The sequence below is a fragment of the Paroedura picta genome, chromosome 4 (assembly GCF_049243985.1).
Source record: "Paroedura picta isolate Pp20150507F chromosome 4, Ppicta_v3.0, whole genome shotgun sequence".
Lineage (NCBI taxonomy): Eukaryota > Metazoa > Chordata > Lepidosauria > Squamata > Gekkonidae > Paroedura > Paroedura picta.
The window spans coordinates 143,172,104-143,194,744 of NC_135372.1; the positions used below are offsets into that span (position 1 = coordinate 143,172,104).

At 53.8% G+C, this 22,641-nt stretch overlaps 1 protein-coding gene across 4 annotated transcripts in view; it reads left to right on the forward strand.

The window, feature by feature from the left end:
* SNPH (syntaphilin) overlaps nt 1-19,827 on the forward strand; it is a 71,950-nt gene extending 52,123 nt beyond the window's left edge. For 2 of the 4 annotated variants that reach the window (XM_077335993.1, XM_077335994.1), the window contains 4 exons: nt 9,552-9,636; nt 11,186-11,392; nt 13,464-13,613; nt 14,999-19,827. In XM_077335993.1, the coding sequence (XP_077192108.1) occupies nt 9,552-9,636; nt 11,186-11,392; nt 13,464-13,613; nt 14,999-16,256 (1,700 nt within the window). In that variant the 3' untranslated portion in view covers nt 16,257-19,827. The remainder of the gene's footprint in view (nt 1-9,551; nt 9,637-11,185; nt 11,393-13,463; nt 13,614-14,998) is intronic. The other 2 variants (XM_077335992.1, XM_077335995.1) reach the window with 2 other exon arrangements.
* The last annotated feature ends 2,814 nt before the right edge of the window (nt 19,828-22,641 follow it).

Genomic DNA, 22,641 nt, shown 5'->3' on the forward strand with positions numbered 1-22,641 from the left:
GTAGTTTGCGATGAATGGAGACTGCGGCCAGCATGGGAGGCTGCAACTCATCTCCGGGCAGGGATAATCATAGGCCTATTATACACGGTGTTTTCACTCACTTTCACCAACATGTCCATCGGGTTGTCTTTTGTCATTTCGTATTGATTTTCCTCCCTTCAGCACTCGGATTGCTTTCTGGTCGCCGTTTCTATGGATTTTCTAAGAGTGCTTTTGTGCCAGTTCTCTCCCCCCCCCCCCCCGTTCTGTTTCCGAGCCAAAGGTAATTCAAAAGTCTATAGATTCCCTCACATCTCCCCTGGTTCTGCACTTCAAAAGTTAGTCCATTGCTCACATGGAGGTTGTTCAACCCATTCTAAATAAATTTTAAAAAATGTGCAAAGCATGGAGGAGTTGCAGCCGACTTCGCACACACACACACACACACACACACGCATAGCTGCTGACAATCGCCACTTGCAATGCCAGTGTAGTGGGTGCTACTGACGTGCTCTGTACCCTTCATATGTTTCCCCCCATTTTATGCGATCACGTGACTCTTTCCGATTTTTCAGCCATATGGAAAGCAGCTGCTTGTCAATTTCCAAAATCCATCTGGTCAATTTTAACTTCAGTCCGTCCCCCCCGGACCAAGAAGACTTGGTTTTTATACCCTGCTTTTGACTACCCAGAGGAGTCTCCAAGCGGCTGACAATCGCCTTCCCTTCCTCTCCCCACAACAGACTCCTTGGGAGGTAGATGAGGCTGAGAGAGCTCTGACAAGACTGCTCGAACAGGACTGTGACTCACCCAAGGTCCCCTTCTTGAGTAGCATCCAGCAGATGCCTTCCATTCAAATCCTTGTTGTTCAATTTTTGCACATGCATTCCAGGATTAGTTCAACACAGGCAGAGGGGGGGGGGAAATTTATGTTGAAATTGACCGGATGGGTTTCTTGAATGGGACAGGGGGGGGGGATTGGAGACAGCAGAGGAGAGGGTAATAAAAAGAGGCAAGTTAAATAGCAAAAAGCAGAAATCTCAACACTTACTGATGGCGATTTTTCAAATATTGAGGCTTATATCCACTTCTGGGTATCGTGGGGGAAGGTAGGATCACTCCGGATCAATCATGCATGTTGCAGAGGGAAATTTTTAAGTGCCCAAAATCAAAATGGAAATTGAATTCAGTGTAAACCGGAGGGATTTATTCAAGCTGGGAGTGGGTAGAAAGCCCCAAGCAGACTACACCCAGGTTATAAATGGTAGCAGTAAATAAATCCACATGTGAACTTTCTCTTGGTGCTGCGGTGAGTGAGAGGCTGGACGAGGTCATGCGAGTTTGCTTCAGGTTTTTGTTCACATGGGATCCAGCCCAACCCAACCGATTCAGTGCATTTGTACAGCCGGCTTCTGGCTTTTGTCTCTAATTGCATTTAAAATCAATCTTTCATGCCTGATGTACAGCACCAGGGCCAAGATGGTGCATGAAACCTTAGAAGCATTTCCTAGTTTAATAGGGCCTTGCTCGCCTTTGCAAGTAAGAGGTCAGTTTATTTATTTCAGACATTTAGTAGCTGCCTTTCTCCCCTGTGGAACTCCAGAAGAACTAGTTGGCCACTGTGTGAAACAGGAGGGTGGGCTAGATGGACCATTTTTCTGACCCTGTAGGGCTCTTTGTAGGTTCTCATGAAGGCCTCGGCCTCTCTGCCCTGTGGCCGGCCCTGCAGAGGAACTGGCTGGCCCCTGGGTGAGACGGGAGGCTGGACTGGAGGGACCCTCCCTGGCCTGACCCAGCAGGGCTCTTCTGAGGGTCTTCTCAGGGGAAGGCCTCGGCCTCTCTGCCCTGTGGCTGGCCCTGCAGAGGAACTGGCTGGCCCCTGGGTGAGACGGGAGGCTGGACTGGAGGGACCCTCCCTGGCCTACCCAGCAGGGCTCTTCTGAGGGTCTTCTCAGGGGAAGGCCTCGGCCTCTCTGCCCTGTGGCTGGCCCTGCAGAGGAACTGGCTGGCCCCTGGGTGAGACGGGAGGCTGGACTGGAGGGACTCTCCCTGGCCTGACCCAGCAGGGCTCTTCTGAGGGTCTTCTCAGGGGAAGGCCTCGGCCTCTCTGCCCTGTGGCTGGCCCTGCAGAGGAACTGGCTGGCCCCTGGGTGAGACGGGAGGCTGGACTGGAGGGACCCTCCCTGGCCTACCCAGCAGGGCTCTTCTGAGGGTCTTCTCAGGGGAAGGCCTCGGCCTCTCTGCCCTGTGGCTGGCCCTGCAGAGGAACTGGCTGGCCCCTGGGTGAGAGGGGAGGCTGGACTGGAGGGACCCTCCCTGGCCTGACCCGGCAGGGCTCTTCTGAGGGTCTTCTCAGGGGAAGGCCTCGGCCTCTCTGCCCTGTGGCTGGCCCTGCAGAGGAACTGGTTGGCCCCTGGGTGAGCCAGGAGGCTGGACTGGAGGGACCCTCCCTGGCCTGACCCAGCAGGGCTCTTCTGAGGGTCTTCTCAGGGGAAGGCCTCGGCCTCTCTGCCCTGTGGCTGGCCCTGCAGAGGAACTGGCTGGCCCCTGGGGGAGAAGGCAGGCTGGACTGGAGGGACCCTCCCTGGCCTGACCCAGCAGGGCTCTTATGAGGGTCTTCTCAGGGGAAGGCCTCGGCCTCTCTGCCCTGTGGCTGGCCCTGCAGAGGAACTGGCTGGCCCCTGGGTGAGACGGGAGGCTGGACTAGAGGGACCCTCCCTGGCCTGACCCGGCAGGGCTCTTCTGAGGGTCTTCTCAGGGGAAGGCCTCGGCCTCTCTGCCCTGTGGCTGGCCCTGCAGAGGAACTGGCTGGCCCCTGAGTGAGACGGGAGGCTGGAGGGACCCTCCCTGGCCTGACCCAGCAGGGCTCTTCTGAGGGTCTTCTCAGGGGAAGGCCTCGGCCTCTCTGCCCTGTGGCCGGCCCTGCAGAGGAACTGGCTGGCCCCTGGGTGAGATGGGAGGCTGGACTGGAGGGAACCTCCCTGGCCTGACCCAGCAGGGCTCTTCTGAGGGTCTTCTCAGGGGAAGGCCTCAGCCTCCCTGTCCTGTGGCTGGCCCTGCAGAGGAACTGGCTGGCCCCTGGGTGAGACGGGAGGTTGGACTGGAGGGACCCTCCCTGGCCTGACCCAGCAGGGCTCTTCTGAGGGTCTTCTCAGGGGAAGGCCTCGGCCTCTCTGCCCTGTGGCTGGCCCTGCAGAGGAACTGGCTGGCCCCTGGGTGAGACGGGAGGCTGGACTAGATGGACCCTCCCTGGCCTGACCCAGCAGGGCTCTTCTGAGGGTCTTCTCAGGGGAAGGCCTCAGCTTCTCTGCCCTGTGGCTGGCCCTGCAGAGGAACTGGCTGGCCCCTGGGGGAGAAGGCAGGCTGGACTGGAGGGACCCTCCCTGGCCTGACCCAGCAGGGCTCTTCTGAGGGTCTTCTCAGGGGAAGGCCTCGGCCTCTCTGCCCTGTGGCTGGCCCTGCAGAGGAACTGGCTGGCCCCTGGGTGAGACGGGAGGCTGGACTGGAGGGACCCTCCCTGGCCTGACCCAGCAGGGCTCTTCTGAGGGTCTTCTCAGGGGAAGGCCTCGGCCTCTCTGCCCTGTGGCTGGCCCTGCAGAGGAACTGGCTGGCCCCTGGGGGAGAAGGCAGGCTGGACTGGAGGGACCCTCCCTGGCCTGACCCAGCAGGGCTCTTCTGAGGGTCTTCTCAGGGGAAGGCCTCGGCCTCTCTGCCCTGTGGCTGGCCCTGCAGAGGAACTGGCTGGCCCCTGGGTGAGACGGGAGGCTGGACTGGAGGGACCCTCCCTGGCCTGACCCAGCAGGGCTCTTCTGAGGGTCTTCTCAGGGGAAGGCCTCGGCCTCTCTGCCCTGTGGCTGGCCCTGCAGAGGAACTGGCTGGCCCCTGGGGGAGAAGGCAGGCTGGACTGGAGGGACCCTCCCTGGCCTGACCCAGCAGGGCTCTTCTGAGGGTCTTCTCAGGGGAAGGCCTCGGCCTCTCTGCCCTGTGGCTGGCCCTGCAGAGGAACTGGCTGGCCCCTGGGTGAGACGGGAGGCTGGACTGGAGGGACCCTCCCTGGCCTGACCCAGCAGGGCTCTTCTGAGGGTCTTCTCAGGGGAAGGCCTCGGCCTCTCTGCCCTGTGGCTGGCCCTGCAGAGGAACTGGCTGGCCCCTGGGTGAGACGGGAGGCTGGACTGGAGGGACCCTCCCTGGCCTGACCCAGCAGGGCTCTTCTGAGGGTCTTCTCAGGGGAAGGCCTCGGCCTCTCTGCCCTGTGGCTGGCCCTGCAGAGGACAAGGCTGGCCCCTGGGTGAGACGGGAGGCTGGACTGGAGGGACCCTCCCTGGCCTGACCCAGCAGGGCTCTTCTGAGGGTCTTCTCAGGGGAAGGCCTCGGCCTCTCTGCCCTGTGGCTGGCCCTGCAGAGGAACTGGCTGGCCCCTGGGTGAGACGGGAGGCTGGACTGGATGGACCCTCCCTGGCCTGACCCAGCAGGGCTCTTCTGAGGCTCTTCTCAGGGGAAGGCCTCGGCCTCTCTGCCCTGTGGCTGGCCCTGCAGAGGAACTGGCTGGCCCCTGGGTGAGACGGGAGGCTGGACTGGAGGGACCCTCCCTGGCCTGACCCAGCAGGGCTCTTCTGAGGGTCTTCTCAGGGGAAGGCCTCGGCCTCTCTGCCCTGTGGCTGGCCCTGCAGAGGAACTGGCTGGCCCCTGGGGGAGAAGGCAGGCTGGACTGGAGGGACCCTCCCTGGCCTGACCCAGCAGGGCTCTTCTGAGGGTCTTCTCAGGGGAAGGCCTCGGCCTCTCTGCCCTGTGGCTGGCCCTGCAGAGGAACTGGCTGGCCCCTGGGTGAGACGGGAGGCTGGACTGGAGGGACCCTCCCTAGTCTGACCCAGCAATTCCTAAATAAGCCTTTATCTGCGCTTAAATCAGCTTGTGCACCTTTGTTCCTTTTATCGGCTGCCTCACGATGCTGCCAGGAGAGAGCGGATTTCCCCCGCTTGGGGCTGCAGTCAGCGGATGGCTTTACTCTGGCTGCAGCTGCTCACTCCCTATCAGCGTGTTCCTGAGCGGAGTGATGACTAATCTTGGTGCATTAGCCGACTCCCCGGCTGTTTTGCGTCCTGGGGAGGCAGGCCTCATCCATTCCGGAGCATTTATCAAGAGGCAGCCTGACTTTTGTGCACAATTAGACGTGCACGGACTTTTGCACAGCGAGATACGCACAGATTTTTGTGTGCAGCCTGCCTCCCTAGTAGACGTCACTCTGGGAAGCAACGGGGTGCAGCTGAGATGGGAATTGGCTGATACCCAAAATATTGCAAAGCGTAGAAAACATAATAGCATCTGTGTTTACAGGTTGCGAAGAATCCTCACAGCAAAATGAGGCACTTCAAGTACTGTTCCAGGAGAACAGATTTCAGATAGATTCCAGGCTATTTGAAAGTGTAAATGAACATGAAATTCTACCCAGAATTAACCTTTGTTGTTCTTAAAGGTGCCCCTGGACTCAAACTTTGCACTTTTAGTTCTCAAGGGAGCAGGAAGTCCCTAACTGAGCCAATCAGGATACAGGAAGAGATTCATAGAATCATAGAATAGAATCATAGAATAATAGAGTTGGAAGGGACCTCCTGGGTCATCTAGTCCAACCCCCTGCACTATGCAGGACACTCACATCCCAATCGCTCATCTACTGTAACCTGCCACCCCCTTGATCCTTCACAGAATCAGCCTCTCCATCAGATGGCTCTCCAGCCTCTGCTTAAAGATTTCCAAAGATGGAGAACCCACCACCTCCCGAGGAAGCCTGTTCCACTGAGGAACCACTCTAACTCTCAGGAACTTCTTCCGGATGTTTAGATGGAATTTCTTTTGCATTAATTTCATCCCATTGGCTCTGGGGCAAGAGAGAACAATTCTGCTCCATCCACTATATGGCAGCCTTTTAAATACTTGAAGATGGTTATCAGATCCCCTCTCAGTCGTCTCCTCTCCAGGCTAAACAGACCAAGCTCCCCCAACCTTTCTTCATACATCTTGGTCTCCAAACCCCTCACCATCTTTGTTGCCCTCCTCTGGACACGCTCCAGTTTGTCTACATCCCTCTTCCACTGGGGTGCCCAAAACTGAACACAGGACTCCGAGTGAGGCCGAACCAGAGCAGAGTAAAGCGGCACCATCACCTCCCGTGATCTGGACATGATTCTCACTTTGATAAAGCCCAAAATCCTATTTGCCTTTTTAGCCACTTAGTCACACTGCTGACTCATGTTCAATTCTTTGAACATATAAGGAGGTTCTTGATCTAAATGTGCTAAATACATATTTAGCCCCAAGGAGATCAGACTGGCCTTAACCAGGGCCAGGGCTTTCTTGGCCTTGGCCCCGGCCTGGTGGGATGCTCTGCCAAATGCGATCAGAGCCCTGCGGGACCTTTGACAGCTCCGCAGGGCTTGCAAGACAGAGCTCAGAAACCACTGGCCTCTCTGTCCGACTCTGCTGGGCTGAAACCTTTAGGGAGAATTTTCTGCAAAGCCCTCCCACAGGCTCCACAGGAGAGATTGACCACTATGGGCAATTTTAATATTTTAATATTCAGCTTCGTGTAGTGCAGGGGTAGTCAAACTGCGGCCCTCCAGATGTCCATGGACTACAATTCCCAGAAGCCCCCTGCCAGCATTCGCTGGCAGGGGGCTCATGGGAATTGTAGTCCATGGACATCTGGAGGGCCGCAGTTTGACTACCCCTGGTGTAGTGGTTAGGAGTGCGGACTTCTAATCTGGTGAGCCGGGTTTGTTTCCCCGCTCCCCCACATGCAGCCAGCTGGGTGACCTTGGGCTCACCACAGCACTGAAAAAGCTGTTCTGACAGCAGTTTTGTTATAGCTCTCTCAGACTCACCTCCCTCACAGGGTGTCTGTTGTTGGGAGAGGAAAGGGAAGAAGGGGATTGTAAGCTGCTTTGAGACTCCTTCTGGTAGAGAAAAGCAGCATATAAGAACCAGCTCTTCTTCTTAAGTAATATCAGGGCTTTCTCAGCCTCCCCTCCCTCACAGGGTGTCTGTTGTGGGGAGAGGAAAGGGAAGGCAATTGGAAACTGCTTTGAGACTCCTTGAGGAGGTGGTGAGCTCCCCCTCACTGGCAGTCTTCAAGCAAAGGTTGGATACACACTTTTCTTGGATGCTTTAGGATGCTTAGGGCTGATCCTGCGTAGAGCAGGGGGTTGGACTAGATGGCCTGTATGGCCCCTTCCAACTCTATGATTCTAGGATTCTATGATTCTATGTTTCTAGAGTCACAGTGGTGCCCGATAACCAGCGTGTTGTGGAAGTTAAAGAGTGGCAGCTTCTATTCCGGAGAACCACCTTCTTCTTCTTCTTCTTCTTCTTCTTCTTCTCCTTCTCCTTCTCCTTCTCCTTCTCCTTCTCCTTCTCCTTCTCCTTCTCCTTCTCCTTCTCCTTCTCCTTCTCCTTCTCCTTCTCCTTCTCCTTCTCCTTCTCCTTCTCCTTCTCCTTCTCCTTCTCCTTCTCCTTCTCCTTCTCCTTCTCCTTCTCCTTCTCCTTCTCCTTCTCCTTCTCCTTCTCCTTCTCCTTCTTCTTCTTCTTCTTCTTCTTCTTATTATTATTATTATTATTATTATTATTATTATTATTATTATTATTATTATTATTATTATATTTAATCCAGCGTTTTACTGTTTAATTTAAGGTTGATTTTGTATTTGTGACATATCTGTGCATTTGCTATTACTGTAACCCGTCCTGAGTTTCCAAAGATAGGACAGGATATAAATTCTTAAACAAACAAACGAATAAATACGTCTCTTCTTTGATCCCCCTTGTGGGCTATTCTTCAGAAGCTGTCGAATCAGGAGCACTATAGATCTTGCAAAGAGGGGACTCAGGAAACAGCGGCACAATGCAAAACGTAACCCGCCTCTATCCTGAAAATCTTCTTGGCCTTCAAAGGACTGCTGGATTTGAATCCAGCTCTCCTATCTACACGGCTGCCCTCTGCCCCGTGTGCATCCACACTCCCAGTGGGGAGTTAAAGGGTCCTGAGTGGAGAGGGTTGCAGACACGGGCTCACGATCCTTCAGCACGCCACAGGCTGCCCGACAGGACATAACTTTCACCCCAGCCCCTTGTCTCCGGAGGGCATCAGGATCTGAGCTCTAATAAGCATGTTCGTTCTTGGAAGCGGTGCAGATGGAGGAGAGAAGCAAGTCAGGCCCAGGCAATATTTCGGAGGATTCCCCTCCAAGTGACAGCATAACGAAGGGCGTAGAGCAGGGGTAGTCAACCTGTGGTCCTCCAGATGTCCATGGACTTCAATTCCCATGAGCCCCTGCCAGCTAACGCTGGCAGGGGCTCATGGGAATTGTAGTCCATGGACATCTGGAGGACCACAGGTTGACTACCCCTGGTGTAGAGGACGCGAACGACGGCTGGGAAGGCCGGGCTGATTAGTAAACCACTTGCGAAGTAGAATCGACTTTCCGGTCTCCTTCACCAGATGCTGACACAGCAGCCGTCCAGCGAGCTGGAAAGAGGGGGAGGAGGGAGCATTAAATGAGGGGGCGCACGTGAAGCTGCCTTCTGCTGGATCAGGCCCTTGGTCTACCAAGGCGAGTCTTGCATGCTCAGACCGGCAGCCGCTCTCCAGGGTCTCAGGCAGAGGTCTTTCACTTCACTTTTTCACCCAAACAGTTGTTAACCCATGGGACCCACTGCTGCAGGAAGTGGGGGCAGCTGCAAGCACAGACAGCACTGAGAGGGGGCTGGAGAAAGATCTGGGGCAGGGGTCCACCACTGGCCATTAGCCACAACGCACTATGTTGGACTGGAGGGGCCGCTGGCCTGATCCAGTATGGTTGCTCTTGTGTTCTTATATGGGACAGAAGTACAGCAACGGCTATTAGCCCCAAGGTGTGGGTGGAACAGTCTGCCTGGGACAGGGGTGCTCTGCCAACTTGGGGCTTGGGGGGTCAACAATGGGAGGGCTTCTGGCCCTGCGGCTGGACCCCCTGATGGCTTCTGAGTTTGGGCTACTGCGTGACACAGAGTGACGGACTGGGCAGGCCATTGGCCTGATCCAACGTGGCTTCTCTTATGTTATTATGTTCTTATCACCTCGTTCCTGATCGTCTTAACTGGAGAACCGGGTTTGATTCCCCCCCCCTTTCCACACGCAGCTAGCTGGGTGACCTTGGGCCAGTCGCAGTTCTCTTAGAGCTGTTCTCCCAGAGCTCTCTCCAGCCCCGCCTACCTCACAGGGTGTCTGTTGTGTGGAGAGGAAGGGAAGGGGGTTTGTAAACTGCTTTGTGACTCCTTTGGGGGGTGAAAAGCAGAGCATTAAAAACCATCTATTCTTCTTCTTAACCAAACTTTAAAACCAAGCCAAGAAGGGAGCGTTCTGCAGCACCAGTATTTCAGCGGCCAAAATGGCACGGAAAACTGAAAGCTCGATTCTAGGGATTGCCTCATTGACTTCTTTCTTTCTTTCTTTCTTTCTTTCTTTCTTTCTTTCTTTCTTTCTTTCTTTCTTTCTTTCTTTCTTTCTTTCTTTCTTTCTTTCTTTCTTTCTTTCTTTCCAGGGGGGGCCGGCTCCACCCCAAGGCCCTGCTGTTCCATTGCTATGTCCCTGCCGGGCAGCCGACGACCCTCCACGGGATCCCGAAGGTGAATGCCACTGAATGTTCCCCTGACCCCCCTGCAGATGACCCGGAGCTTCTTGCAGCCCTCAGTGCCACAGACTGGCACCAAAGACATCCTCTGCCCCGTCTCCTGCGCAGGTCACGAAACGGCCTTCCTGCAGAGAAGAGGGACACTCTGGAGCAGGGGTAGTCAAACTGCGGCCCTCCAGATGTCCATGGACTACAATTCCCAGGAGCCCCCTGCCAGCATTCGCTGGCAGGGGGCTCCTGGGAATTGTAGTCCATGGACATCTGGAGGGCCGCAGTTTGACTACCCCTGTTCTGGAGGAATCTCTCTTCCCTTTTGGAAGACTCGATGGTGCACAGGTCTGCCCACGGACCCCCAGCAGGGAGGGGAGAGTACTCTCTGGTGGTCACTACAGTCCGGTGCTGCATGCCCATGCCTCTCACTTTAGCACAGTTGCCTTCTGATGCATGCGCCGCCTGCCCCACCAGCAGTTACTGGAGTCGGGATTTTGCCATTCAGTTCTGCTTTTGTCCAAGGGAGGAACTGGAGCATCAGCTCCCTCAACAGAGGGGATAATCTGTCGCTGGCTCTGGGAAGCTTTCTGCCTAGTCCGCTGCGCAGCCCCCTCAGGTCCAAGCCAGGCCGTTGACCCACCCGTCCGGAGAGACTGACTTATTTCTGGGGTCTGCTCCTCTGCCTACGAGGCAAGCCTTCCCTGCTGCAGGGACAGAATCTGTTCCAGGAGGAAGGGCTGGCTCACCTGTTATCCAGTGGTTGCCAGGTTAGTTTTTGGAAACCAGGAAACTCTCTCTGTTCCTATTTCTGAGACTCCTTCGGGTGGAGAAAAGCAGCATTTAAGAACCAACTCTTCTTCTTCTTCTTCACTAATCTCAGTGTTGTCTCAGCCTTCCCTCCCTCACAGGGTGTCTGTTGTAGGGAGAGGAAAGGGAAGGCGACTGGAAGCCGCTCTGAGACTCCTTCGGGTAGAGAAAAGGGGCATATAAGAACCAACTCTTCTTCTTCTTCAGTAATCTCAGGGCTCCCTCAGCCTCCCCTCCCTCACAGGTGTCTGTTGTGGGGAGAGGAAGGGAAGGCGAATGGAAGCCGCTTTGAGACTCCTTCGGGTGGAGAAAAGCGGCATATAAGAACCAACTCTTCTTCTTCTTCAGTAATATCAGGGCTCTGTCAGCCTCCCCTCCCTCACAGGGCGTCTGTTGTGGGGAGAGGAAAGGGAAGGCGAATGGAAGCCGCTTTGAGACTCCTTCGAGTAGAGAAAAGCGGCATTTAAGAACCAACTTTTCTGCTTCTTCTTATTCTAAGACATAGAAAGAGGGGTGGGGGGCGGACCTCAAGAACTCCCGCTCGGTGGCCTGGTCGGGCTCGGGGTCTTCCAGCGCCCCCCTCCATCAGGCCTGCCTTTGTTGCTGCTTCCCTGATTGCTTTGCGGAAGCTGCTTTGGCCGTGCCCCATTTTGAACCCTGCTTGTCTGTTCTTGTCCTTTCTTTTCTCTCCCCTTCCCGCCTTGTGTCCTTGTGTGTCTCTCTTGTGTCCCGCTGGCTGTGTGAAGTCGTGAGTTGTACGGAAGGAGTGGCTTTGCTTCGTTCTTTACGCCTGCAGCGGCCCCCGCCCCTCCGACTGAGAAACAGCCTCTTCTTCCCGCCCCCAGGCGCCCCTCCCCGCCCGTGAGTATGCGGGACACCTACGGCACCTCCTCGCTCAGCAGCAGCAGTAACTCCGGCTCCTGCAAGGGCAGCGACAGCAGCCCCACCCCAAGGTAACCTGGGAACCTGTAGAGGTAGAGTGGCACCAGGGGGCACCCCTGGGCTTAGAAACACACCCCACCCAATCAAGGTGGGTCACCCTCTTAGTCTCTGCCTGCAGCAGGAGAAAAGAGCCAGAGTTCAGGGCTGAGTCTGCACGGAGCTTTTATTCCAACCCCAGGTCGATTCAGTCCCTGCTGTCTACACTGAAGGCAATTTCCATTTTGATTTGGGGCCATTAAAATTTTCCCTCTGCAACAAGCAGGATTGATCCGGAGTGACCCCGTGATATCCTGGAGTGGATATAACCCTCAATATTTGAAAAACTGGCATGAGTAAATGTGCAGTTCTATGCTTGTCCCGAACTAACTTACTGCCTCGAGCCTCCAACACTGCAGAAAAGCCCTGATTGGCTGGGGCATCAGTTCAAAGGCTTCCTCGTTCCCAGGCTGCGAGGCTTCCCTTAAAGGGGAAGTCCTAACTTCTCTCGGCAGAACCTCCAGAAGCCGTAACTTCCCTCAGCAGAGATTTGCCTCTTGGATTTATCCACCCTCCTCTGCTGTCTCCAATCCCCTCCCCCCTTCATAGAATCATAGACTCATAGAGTGGGAAGGGGCCGTACAGGCCATCTAGTCCAACCCCCTGCTCATTCTGAGCTTCCCTAATCATGTGCAGAACACTTTTCAGTCTCAATTGGGGGGGTCGGGATAGAGGAAGACCCGAGTTCAAATCAATCTGAATTCAGCAGGATCCAAACGGAATAAACAAATTAAGTGCAGAATCAGCCCAGAAGCATCTGAAAGATGGACAACATGGGGGGGGGGGAGCAGGAGCTCGCTCTTTGTTTTGCCCCACCCAAAAATGTGCCCTGCCCCACCAATCATCTTTTTTCCTGCTGTTTCTGAGTTCCCACTTTCTGCCTCGCTGGACACCGAAGAGGGAGGATTCTCTGGGGTTTTGCAGTTCACTGTGTGGAAGGAAAGATACTGTGGCAGGGTCCAGGTTTGTCCTTGTCTTCTGTGTGGATGGGATTCCCTTCCGCTTGCCCAGCCATTGCTGTATTTCTTCGTCTGTCGCCACCCGTGCCTCTCTCTTCACTGCATTTTCACCCAGAGCTAAAGGCACGACTTAAAAAACAAATGAATGGTCTCCTCAATTGTTGCAGGGTGCTGGGATGGGAACCTTGGTGAAGCTCACAGAAAATGCTAGGCCAGGCACATGGGACCAACCTGGTAAGGTGGTGCTGCCCCTTCCACACCTGAGGCCTCTCCTTTGGGGTCTCCCACAGCCCCAGCTCCTGAGCTATGGGAAGGATGAGATACTGCAGGGGTCCACCCCACTGGGTTTTCCCTTTGCACTCCTGTTAGCGTTTCCGAGGCAGGGGAGCTCTACGTGGATCAGAGAACTATGGCCCACTTCCAATTTATAAAAGAGTTTAATATTTTTTTTAAAAAATACATTAAAAATCAACTCCCACCCATTCACAAAACCCTGGTTGAGAAAACCTGGATTAGAGGAACAGCAGAAGTATAGCTAACCAGAGATGGATGTCAGCAAAAACAGTCATCACCTGTTGTTCCACTTCTCCTGGCCAGCTTCCCCCAGCAATATTCCAAGGGCTGCAGGAGCAGCTTGTGAATCTGTCCTGCTCTGTCACCCGGGGGGGGTCCTCCCTTTTTATTAGCCTGCAGGCTTCGCTGGAATTCTGACACAAGATGGCGGTTGCAACCACAACCACAAAATAGCCCCCATGAGAGGCAGAGCCACACACAAAGGCAGCCCAGGTGCAGGAGGTATAAGAGGAGTCGTTTTTTTTTTTAAATGCAAGGAGGAAGAGGAGGGAACAAGAGAACAAAGCCATGAGAGATGAGAGCTAGTGACAAAATGTTATTTGAATTTACACAGCTGATCAACAGCCCCATGAGTCACACCCACATTCTTAAAACATTTGGTGGGCATCAGGAATGGTGTCGGCAGGTGCCCACAGGGGCCTTGTTGGGGACCCCAGCTCTGACCTTTGACGAAAGGAGCACTGGGAGGGTTCTTGCGAGGGGCTGCATCAATGGCTCTTCCTGTTCTTTCCAGGCGCCCGGTCAAGTATCTGTTGTGCAGCGACAACCATGGCATCAAGCCCCCGACCCCGGAGCAGTACTTGACGCCGCTCCAGCAGAAGGAGGTCTGCATCCGGCACCTGAGGGCCCGGCTGAAGGACTCCCAGGAGAGACTGCAAGACAGGTCAGCGTCTGATCGATTCGGGTTTGGGGGAGGGGTGTCTGAGGCCCCTGCGCCTTAGATACGGGGTGTTGGACATGAGGAGTCCAGCATCTTGCAGCCACAAGAAGCACTTTGGATGTAGCTCCTCAGTTTATTCCGGGGTGTATCAAAAGAAGTATCATGTCCAGATCACGGGAGGTGATGGTACCGCTTTATTCTGCTCTGGTTTGGCCTCACTTGGAGTCCTGTGTTCAGTTTTGGGCACCCCAGTTGGAGAGGGATGCTTGCCTCCAGAGCAGACGGAATGAATGAAGAACAGTTAGACAGCTAGCTCTCTCTCTCTCTCATGAATTCCGGAACAAGCTAAGGCTTATGCAGTCTGGACCCTGCGAATCTGAGGGACCACCTCTCCCAATACACCCCCAGAAGAACATTTAAGGCTAGGACAGACAAACAAAAGCATGGGGCCTCCCCCCTCCAGAATCCCCCCCCCTCCAGAACATAACAACATAGATGGCCAGAAGACATAGGAATACGAACAAGGCCTAACAGGTGAGACCCCAGGGGTACTCCAGGTTATAGCTTTTTGATTCTCACGTTTTTAATTATTTTATCACAGTTTATATTTATGGAGAACTTTAAAATCTTGTACGCCACCTTGAGCCTATTAGGGAGGGTTTGTTTATAAATCTAATAAAACTACTCTCATTCGGCCTCCCTTGGAGTGCTGTGTTCAGTTTTGGGCACCCCAGTTGAAGAGGGATGGAGACAAACTGGAGCGTGTCCAGAGGAGGGCAACAAAGAGGGTGAGGGGTTTGGAGACCAAGACGTAGGAGGAAAGGTTGGGGGAGCTTGGTCTGTTTAGCCTGGAGAGGAGACGACTGAGAGGGGATCTGATAACCATCTTCCAGTATTTAAAAGGCTGCCATGTGGAGGATGGAGCAGAGTTGTTCTCTCTTGCCCACTGTCCTTTCAGTCTGCTTTTCTTTGTCTTTTTATCAGCCGGAATGGCATCCAATTATGATTCAATTTAAGTTTTTTAAACAGAGATTTTAAAACAGAGGCTGGAGAGCCATCTGACGGAGAGGCTGATTCTGTGAAGGCTCAAGGGGGTGGCAGGTGACAGTGGAGGAGCAAGAGGGTTAGAATCCTGGGGTTGGAAGGGACCTCCTGGGTCATCTAGTCCAACCCCCTGCACTATGCAGGACACTCACAACCCGATAGGGTTGTGAGTGCCCTGCATAGTGCAGGGGGTTGGACTAGATGACCCAGGAGGTCCCTTCCCACTCTAGGATTCCATGATACTTTATTCTCTGAAGCGGCCAGATGCATCGCTTCTCTTTGCATATTGGAACTCCGCCAGTGTTGCGTTCTGCTTGTGAGGCTGGCTTTGCTCCGTGTTGCAGAGACTCCGAGATCGATGACCTGAAGACACAGCTCTCGCGTATGCAGGAGGACTGGATCGAGGAAGAGTGCCACCGGGTGGAGGCCCAGCTGGCCCTGAAGGAGGCGCGGAAGGAGATCAAGCAGCTGAAGCAGGTGATCGACACGGTCAAGAGCAACCTCATCGAGAAGGACAAGGGCCTCCAGAAGTACTTTGTGGACATCAACATTCAGAACAAGAAACTGGAGACTCTCTTGCACACCATGGAAGTCGCGCAGGACGGGACGGTCAAAGAGGAGGGGGCTGCGGAGTCCACCGGGGGCTCCCCGGCTCGCTCGCTCACGCGCAGCTCCACCTACACCAAGCTGAGCGACCAGGGGGCGGCCGACAGGAACGTGGGTGGCTCCCAGACCATCTCGGTGGACGAGATGGTGGACAGTGGCTTCGTGGCTGCCGACGACACCCTGAGCCGAACGGACTTCCTGGAGCAGAGCAGCCTGTTTTCCTCCGGGGTGGAATGCGGGGCGGACGAGACCTCCCTTCAGGCCTCCTCCACTTTGGGCTCCCGGATGCCGACCAGCTCCACGTACGAGAAACTCATGGGGTCTCAGCACAGCGTGGAGGCTGCAGTCCAAGCCACCTGCATGCAAGAGCAAGCCATACAGACGGACTTTGTGCATTACCAGCCGGATCTCGACACTATCCTGGAGAAGGTCATGAAGTCCCAGGCGTGCAGCTCGGCCAATCCCACGTCGGTGTGGGTGCCCAAAACGGAGGATGGGGCCGAGCCAAATTTCTCGGAGGCCCGCGTCCGAAACTGCCCCGACGAAGGCATGGATTTGGCCGCCGCCAGTCCCGACTCCGCCGTGGTGGTCACTGCCGGAGATTGTGCCGAGGATCCTGACGGGGGGTCAGGGTCCCCGAGGTCTGTAGACCACAACAATCCAGCTGTGCACCAGCCGTCGGCTGCGAGTCCGTCCGTCAGCGTGGTGTGCGCCCCGGACGAAGAGGCCGCTGACCCCGGCCTAGAAGGGGGGGCGGCTGCGGCGGTAGAGCCCAAAAGCTACTGGAGCCGCCACTTCATTGTGGATCTGTTGGCCGTGGTGGTGCCGGCGGTGCCTACGGTGGCCTGGCTGTGCCGCGCACAGAGGAGGCAAGGGCAGCCCATCTACAACATCAGCTCCCTCCTGCGGGGCTGCTGCACGGTCGCTCTGCACTCCATCCGCAAGATCAGCTGCCGCTCCGTCGGGGGCTCCGGCAGCTCCTGCTCCCCACCGTGACTCCTCCCTCCCTCCCGCCCAGCCAGACGCATCACGCACACGCTTTCCCCGGGAGAACGGAAATGGCCGGCGTTTCGCTTGGCCACTGATTGTAAGTTCCACGGACAGGCACTGGAAATGTCTTGTTTTCTAAGGAGTTCTTTATGTAGGTGTCTATTTATTTTGGAGCTCACCTGCGCGACTCGCTCCATCTTGATTTATGCAAACGACCTCGGAACACGGCATTCTGGGAGTCGCAGTCACTGCTGCTTCTGAGTAAGACCCTGGAAGCCTGGCGGGCTGAACAGACGGTGTTGTCCAGGTGGCCCCAACCAGCACCTCCTCCATTGCTTTGCAGGATCCGTCCCCCATCTAAAAGCAGAGATCTTTCCAGGCTGGTTGTCTAGTTCTGGGGGGGACCTGGGAGGAAAGGAACGCATGGCGGATGCTTAGCTGTGGTGGGGGAGGGGAGCTCTCACGGGTTTCGTGGGCGATGTGGCCAAAGAGGTGGATTGGACAGATACTTGAGGGGGGATACGTATTTCCTCCATCCCACAGACAGCAAAATGATTGGTTTCATAGTGTTTGTACGGCAGGGCAGCGCTCTACATCCCCGCTGGTACCCAGGGCTTTCCCAGCATTTAAAAACATAGTTAAGAACATAAGAACATGAGAGAAGCCATGTTGGATCAGCCCTATGGCCCCTCCAGCCCAACACTCTGTGTCACACAGTCGCTCAAACCCAGGGGTCATCAGGAGGCCCACCAGCAGGGCCCGGACTCAGAAGCCCTCCCACTGGGGCCATCAGTTTGGTCATTAGGTGCTTGTAGGCCAAGTACCAAAATCAGCGTCTTTGACAAATGCAGATTATTTTTCTTTACCCTTGTATAACTGGCTCTACTTGCTTCATTCATTAATTCATTAAAATTCCAAGGCAGAAAACAGTCTCTCCCAGACACAGGGTTCAGGGTATTTTTACAGTTAAGCTGTACTTGCGTTTCCAGGACAAATTCTGAATCGAGTGTACCATTAAGACCTACAGAAGTTTTATTCTGGGTATAAGCTTTTTGGAGCATGCACACCTCTTCACATTCATTGAAACAGAAGTCACCAACCGGTACCCATAGGTAGAGAGTAGGCAGGGTGTTGCCAGAAAGGGCTAATTCAAGTCCAAATGCATAAGTAACTGAGCAATAAATACAACTTGGAGTAAGGCGATCGGTAAGACCTGGGAATAGCAACAAGTTAGTGTACAGCATAATAAAAAAGCTTTCAAACAGATATAAGAACTGAATTATATCATCATATGTAGTGAGATAAGAAGCCAATATCTGTGTTAAGCCCTGGGGGGGGTCCATTGTCCTGAACTTGTAACTCAGCAATCTCCTGTTCTAGTCTTTTTCTGAATTTCCTTTGCAATAAAACAGCTACTTTGCAATCCCCCACTGAATGTCCTGGAAGATGGAAAGTGTTCTCTATAGGTTTTTCTGTGTTGTGATTCCTGGTGTTAGATTTGTGTCCATTTATCCTTTGGTTTACGGTTTGATTGGTGCACCCTATGTTAGAGGACAGACAGGCACTTCTGGCAGGGCTCATGGGAATTGTAGTCCATGGACATCTGGAGAGCCAACGTTTGGCCCCCCTTGGCATATACAAATGTTAAAAGACGAGCCAAAAGGACACCAACCTGACAACCAGCTTCCCCAAACTGAGAAACCTGTAGGAGAACACTTTAGCCTTCCAGGCCATTAAAAACCACGTTGGGGGCTCTTGTCTGGAATGGTGTGGAACGTAGCACATCAAAGTGGCTGTGTGCAAAATTCACTTTGTGTGGCCATCTAAATATCACGTCTGCTCTCTTTCCTGCCACTTCGACCGCATTTGCAAGACTTTCTGAACTGTCCTCTCCGTCTCTGCCAGCCGGCAACGAATTATCCGACTCACTTTTTGGGAGGGCAGTGCCAGGAAGGGCCCCTGGCCGAGAGGAAGAGAAGCCCACTATATACCTCGCGTAGAGCAACCGGCCGTCCCGCCCCCGGAGCATCCGAGAAGTCCTAACGCTCTTCTGTTTATTTATTTTTGTCCGGCTTTGCACTATGTTCACTTTTGGCAAACTCGAACTCTTACTCTTTTGAAGTTACAGCTCGAAGCACTCTGCTACTTGTGCACCTCAGGACTCTTGGGGGGGGGGAAAGACCTTTGTGATTCTCTTTGGGGACTGAAGAGGGTGGAGACCAAGCTGTGGAGGAATTGGGGGTCCCTCGTTTACGTGTTCGTTTATTTGCCCTGCCGGCTGCTTCTATTCTCATTTGTATCAGCTATGGCGGAAAGGAATACATCGCTTGTGTGGCTGACGGTTCCTTTTTTCTGGTTTAAACCCTTGGACTGGGGAGGGGGGCATGGCCCATGCCTCTGAATGCTGCTCTCTGCTAGCCCACCATTGGTGCCCCAAGATGTCCGGGAGTGGGGTGGCGGGGGTAACGGAAGGAATTGGTAACCTGGGCTGCATTCCCTGTTGTTACACGAAGGGCGCTTAACAACCTCGACTGGTTCTCCAGTTCCTACAAGTGCTGCTTAATGTGCATTAGGAGAATGTCCACCAGCGGTGTAGGAGACGGTGCGCCAGAGGAGGGTACTGGCCTTTGATAGGATCTCTGTCAAAAGGGGTGTGGAGGGCAGGTATGGCTCTTCCTACAAGCATAGTATGCTCCTCTCCCCACATGGGCAAATTGTCGTTGTTTGTGGACAGAGAAGAGTGCGAAATCATGCACTCAGGAACATCAGTGGGGTGGGATGAATTATTCTCCCGGTGCATCTCCCAGGTGAGGAATGAGACTTCTTGCATTCTTGGGGGTTTAATTAGTATTTTTTTAAATTGTTTTCAAAGTTATATGTTACCCTTCCCTGGAGGCTCACAATGTTCCATCTGTATCTGTAACATAAATAAAGCCCGACTGGAGTGGTGGGAGGAGTTAGGACTCATTGCCTACCTGATTGGCCATCTGTCCAACGAATGGCCAATCAGGTAGGCTGTTCCACCCCACGCTGCATCCTGGGCCTGTGAGGGGGGGGCTGTCCATGCTCCTCCCACCCCAAGCAGCCCTGGCCATGGCCTTGCCAGGCCTAGGCAGGGCTGCTGGGGGTTGGGGAGGAGAGGCTAGCCCCCTGTTGTATTTTTTGGCTTTTCTCTAATATCCATATAAAATACATTAAAATCACTTTAAAATACGTCAATCTAAGCTAAAAGCCATATCAAAAGGCTGCTACTTTCTCTCTGGTGGGAAGGAACGGGGAATAAAGTGCATCTTGATGTTTAAAATTCCCAGAGTTAAAAATGGCAGCCGGATGTTTTGATGGCAGTTTAGGTTTCTTAAATACTTTCAGCCAAGAGGCCAGAAGTTGTTAGAGATTATAAACCTCTACTGTATGCCCAGGGGATTCATCCATTTGCACTCTCGCCCTGGCCTAGACAGCCCTCGGATCTTGGTAGTCTCATCAGATCTTAGTAGCTAAGCAGCATCGGCCCTGATCAGTATTTGGATCAGGGGTAGTCAAACTGCGGCCCTCCAGATGTCCATGGACCACAATTCCCAGAAGCCCCTGCCAGCGAATGCTGCCAGGGGCTTCAGGGAATTGTAGTCCATGGACATCTGGAGGGCCGCAGTTTGACTACCCCTGATTTGGATTATTTGGACCCACAGAGGATCTCCAGGGTTGTTGTGAGAAGACAGCCAATAGCAAGCCACGTCTAAACGTTTGGGACACCCCAGGGGTCGCCATAATTTGGCTGCAATCTGAAGGCAGAAAAGGCATTCATCTCAGAATCGGAAGGGAATACCAGGATCCAACCCCCTGCCAGTGTGGGAAACGACAGCTGGAATATCCCAGTCAAGTAGATTTCCAAGTGATACTTAAAAACCTCCAGCGTCAAAGATTCTACCGCTTCACGAGGGAGGCGGCTCCAGTCCTGAACGTCCCTCACCGTCAGGGAGGTCTTCCTCAAATTTAATACAAACCTCCTTTGCTCCAGTTTGCATCTGTTAGTCCAACTCCTGATATCCAACATGGCTGCAGATGTATCTTCCCCATCCTCCTCAGGACATCCTTTCAGCATCAGCGGGTGTCGATCATATTTCCTCGCAAAGATCTCTTCTATTCTCTGTTGCAAGAACCTTTACAGCAGGGGTAGTTAACCTGTGGTCCTCCAGATGTCCATGGACTACAATTCCCATGAGCCCCTGCCAGCGTTTGCTGGCAGGGGCTCATGGGAATTGTAGTCCATGGACATCTGGAGGACCACAGGTTGACTACCCCTGCTTTACAGCATGGTTTCTTAAGGTTCATTAGAGTCTTTCTCCACTTTTTTACCACTGAGAAACCCCTGACCCATTCTTCAGGCTTCGAGAAACCCCAGAAGTAGCGCGATCCTGCAGAATAGGGTTGGGAAGCAGAGCTGTGGACATGCCCACTTGGGTACCCTCCACTTAGGGAGGGGGGGGATTAGAGGGAACTCTGGGGTCTGGGGAGACCAGTTTCAGCACCTGCTTTCTTCACGGTCTGAATCTGTGAGTTTTTCGGTATTCCCATTTTCTGCACTTGTGTGTTCCTATTGCTTGGGGAGGGTCTCTGTTCTGCTACCTCTGATGGTTAATTGGATATTATATCACTGTATGTACGGTGTATCTCCCTGCAGAGTTAAAGCACATTTTTTTGTGCAGGGAATAAACTGAGTAATACCAAATTGACCATTAGAGGGAGCCAAACTCCTGCAGAACAGGGGTGGGGGTAACCCTGTAGCAACTGGAACATACCAAACAGGGAAATCAAACCCGGTACACCAGATGAGAGGCTGCCGGTCTTAAGCACTACACCATGCTGACTCTCAAGGAAGAAGGGTTGGTTTTTATACCCCACTTTTCACTATGCAAATGAGTCTCATAGCAGCTTATAATTGCCTTCCCTTCTTCTCCCTACAACAGACACCCTGTGAGGTAGGCGGGGCTGGGAGAGCTCTGAAAGAACTGCGACTGGCCCAAGGTCACCCAGTAGGCTGCACGTGGAAGAGGAGTGGGGATCAAACTCGGTTCTCCAGATTAGAGGCCACTGCTCTTAACCACTACCCCACACAAAGAACATCTGGTCCTGAGATAGCGGAAGACTTTGGAGTCAACGTGTTTGGCGCATTGATCAAATTTCCTTTAATGCAATGGTAGATGTACACCCACCCGCTTGACGCCCCTTGAGTGTTGAGCAAGGAGAGCCAATCTGCACAGCCCCTCCCTCTACGGCAGCGAGGCTCAAAACATAACTGGGGAACGAGCTCTGTGGCGGGTTTATCGTCAGAGGCCATGCGCCACTCCTTAGCTTGTGCCAAGACTGCTTCAGGTATAAGATGGCCTGCAGCGGCCACGGTGCGCAAGAAACATGGTTGGCCTGTTATGAAAATATGCTGCAGCCAGATCAGAAGCTGCTCCAAGTTGGCAAAGGCAGGAGTAGTCAACCTGTGGTCCTCCAGATGTCCATGGACTACAATTCCCATGAGCCCCTGCCAGCATTTGGAGGCTGGACCAGGCGGTTATGCTGGTGGCACCTCTGCTATAAGTGTAAAATTTTTAGTGGGAAGGAGAGGATTTTGGTGAAGTGGCGACAGTGACTGGTCCATTGCGCTATGAATCTCTTGCCCCACATACCTGTGGGGTCACGCCCACGTCCGTTAAACCCTCCACAGCTCTGCAGAGAAATAAATGCGCAATTATATTTGAAAGTGTTGGCTAGTTAGCAAGGTCAATCTAGGATGGTGGAGTAATAAGGCACAGACAGGTGTATGTGCGTTTCACTTCTAAGAAAAGGTTTACTGCAAAATTAGGGCAAAGTATTGCATGGGAAGGAAACAACCGCCTAACTCAGTCTAAGTGTTTGAAAGGTTGTCAGAGGAGGGCAGGGAAAGGTTCCTGTGGGCAGCAGAGGAGAGGACTCAGAGGGATGGGTTTAAACTACATGTAGAACGATATCGGCTAAATATGGGGGGGGGGGATTCACAGTCTGAGTCTAGTTCAGCAGGGGAATGGGCTGCCCAAGGAGGTGGGGAGCTCCCCCTCACTGGTGGTCTTCAAGCAGCGGCTGGACAGATCCTTCTCCTGGATGCTTGAGGCTGATCCTGCACTGAGCAGGGGGTGGGACTAGATGGCCTGCATGGCCCCTTCCCACTCTAGGATTTTAGGAGTCTAGTTCACCAGTGGAAGGGGCTGCCTAAGGAGGTGGGGAGCTCCCCCTCACTGGTGGTCTTCAAGCAGCAGCTGGACAGATCCTTCTCCTGGATGCTTGAGGCTGACCCTGCACTGACCAGGGGGTGGGACTAGATGGCCTGGATGGCCCCTTCCCACTCTAGGATTCTAGGAGTCTAGTT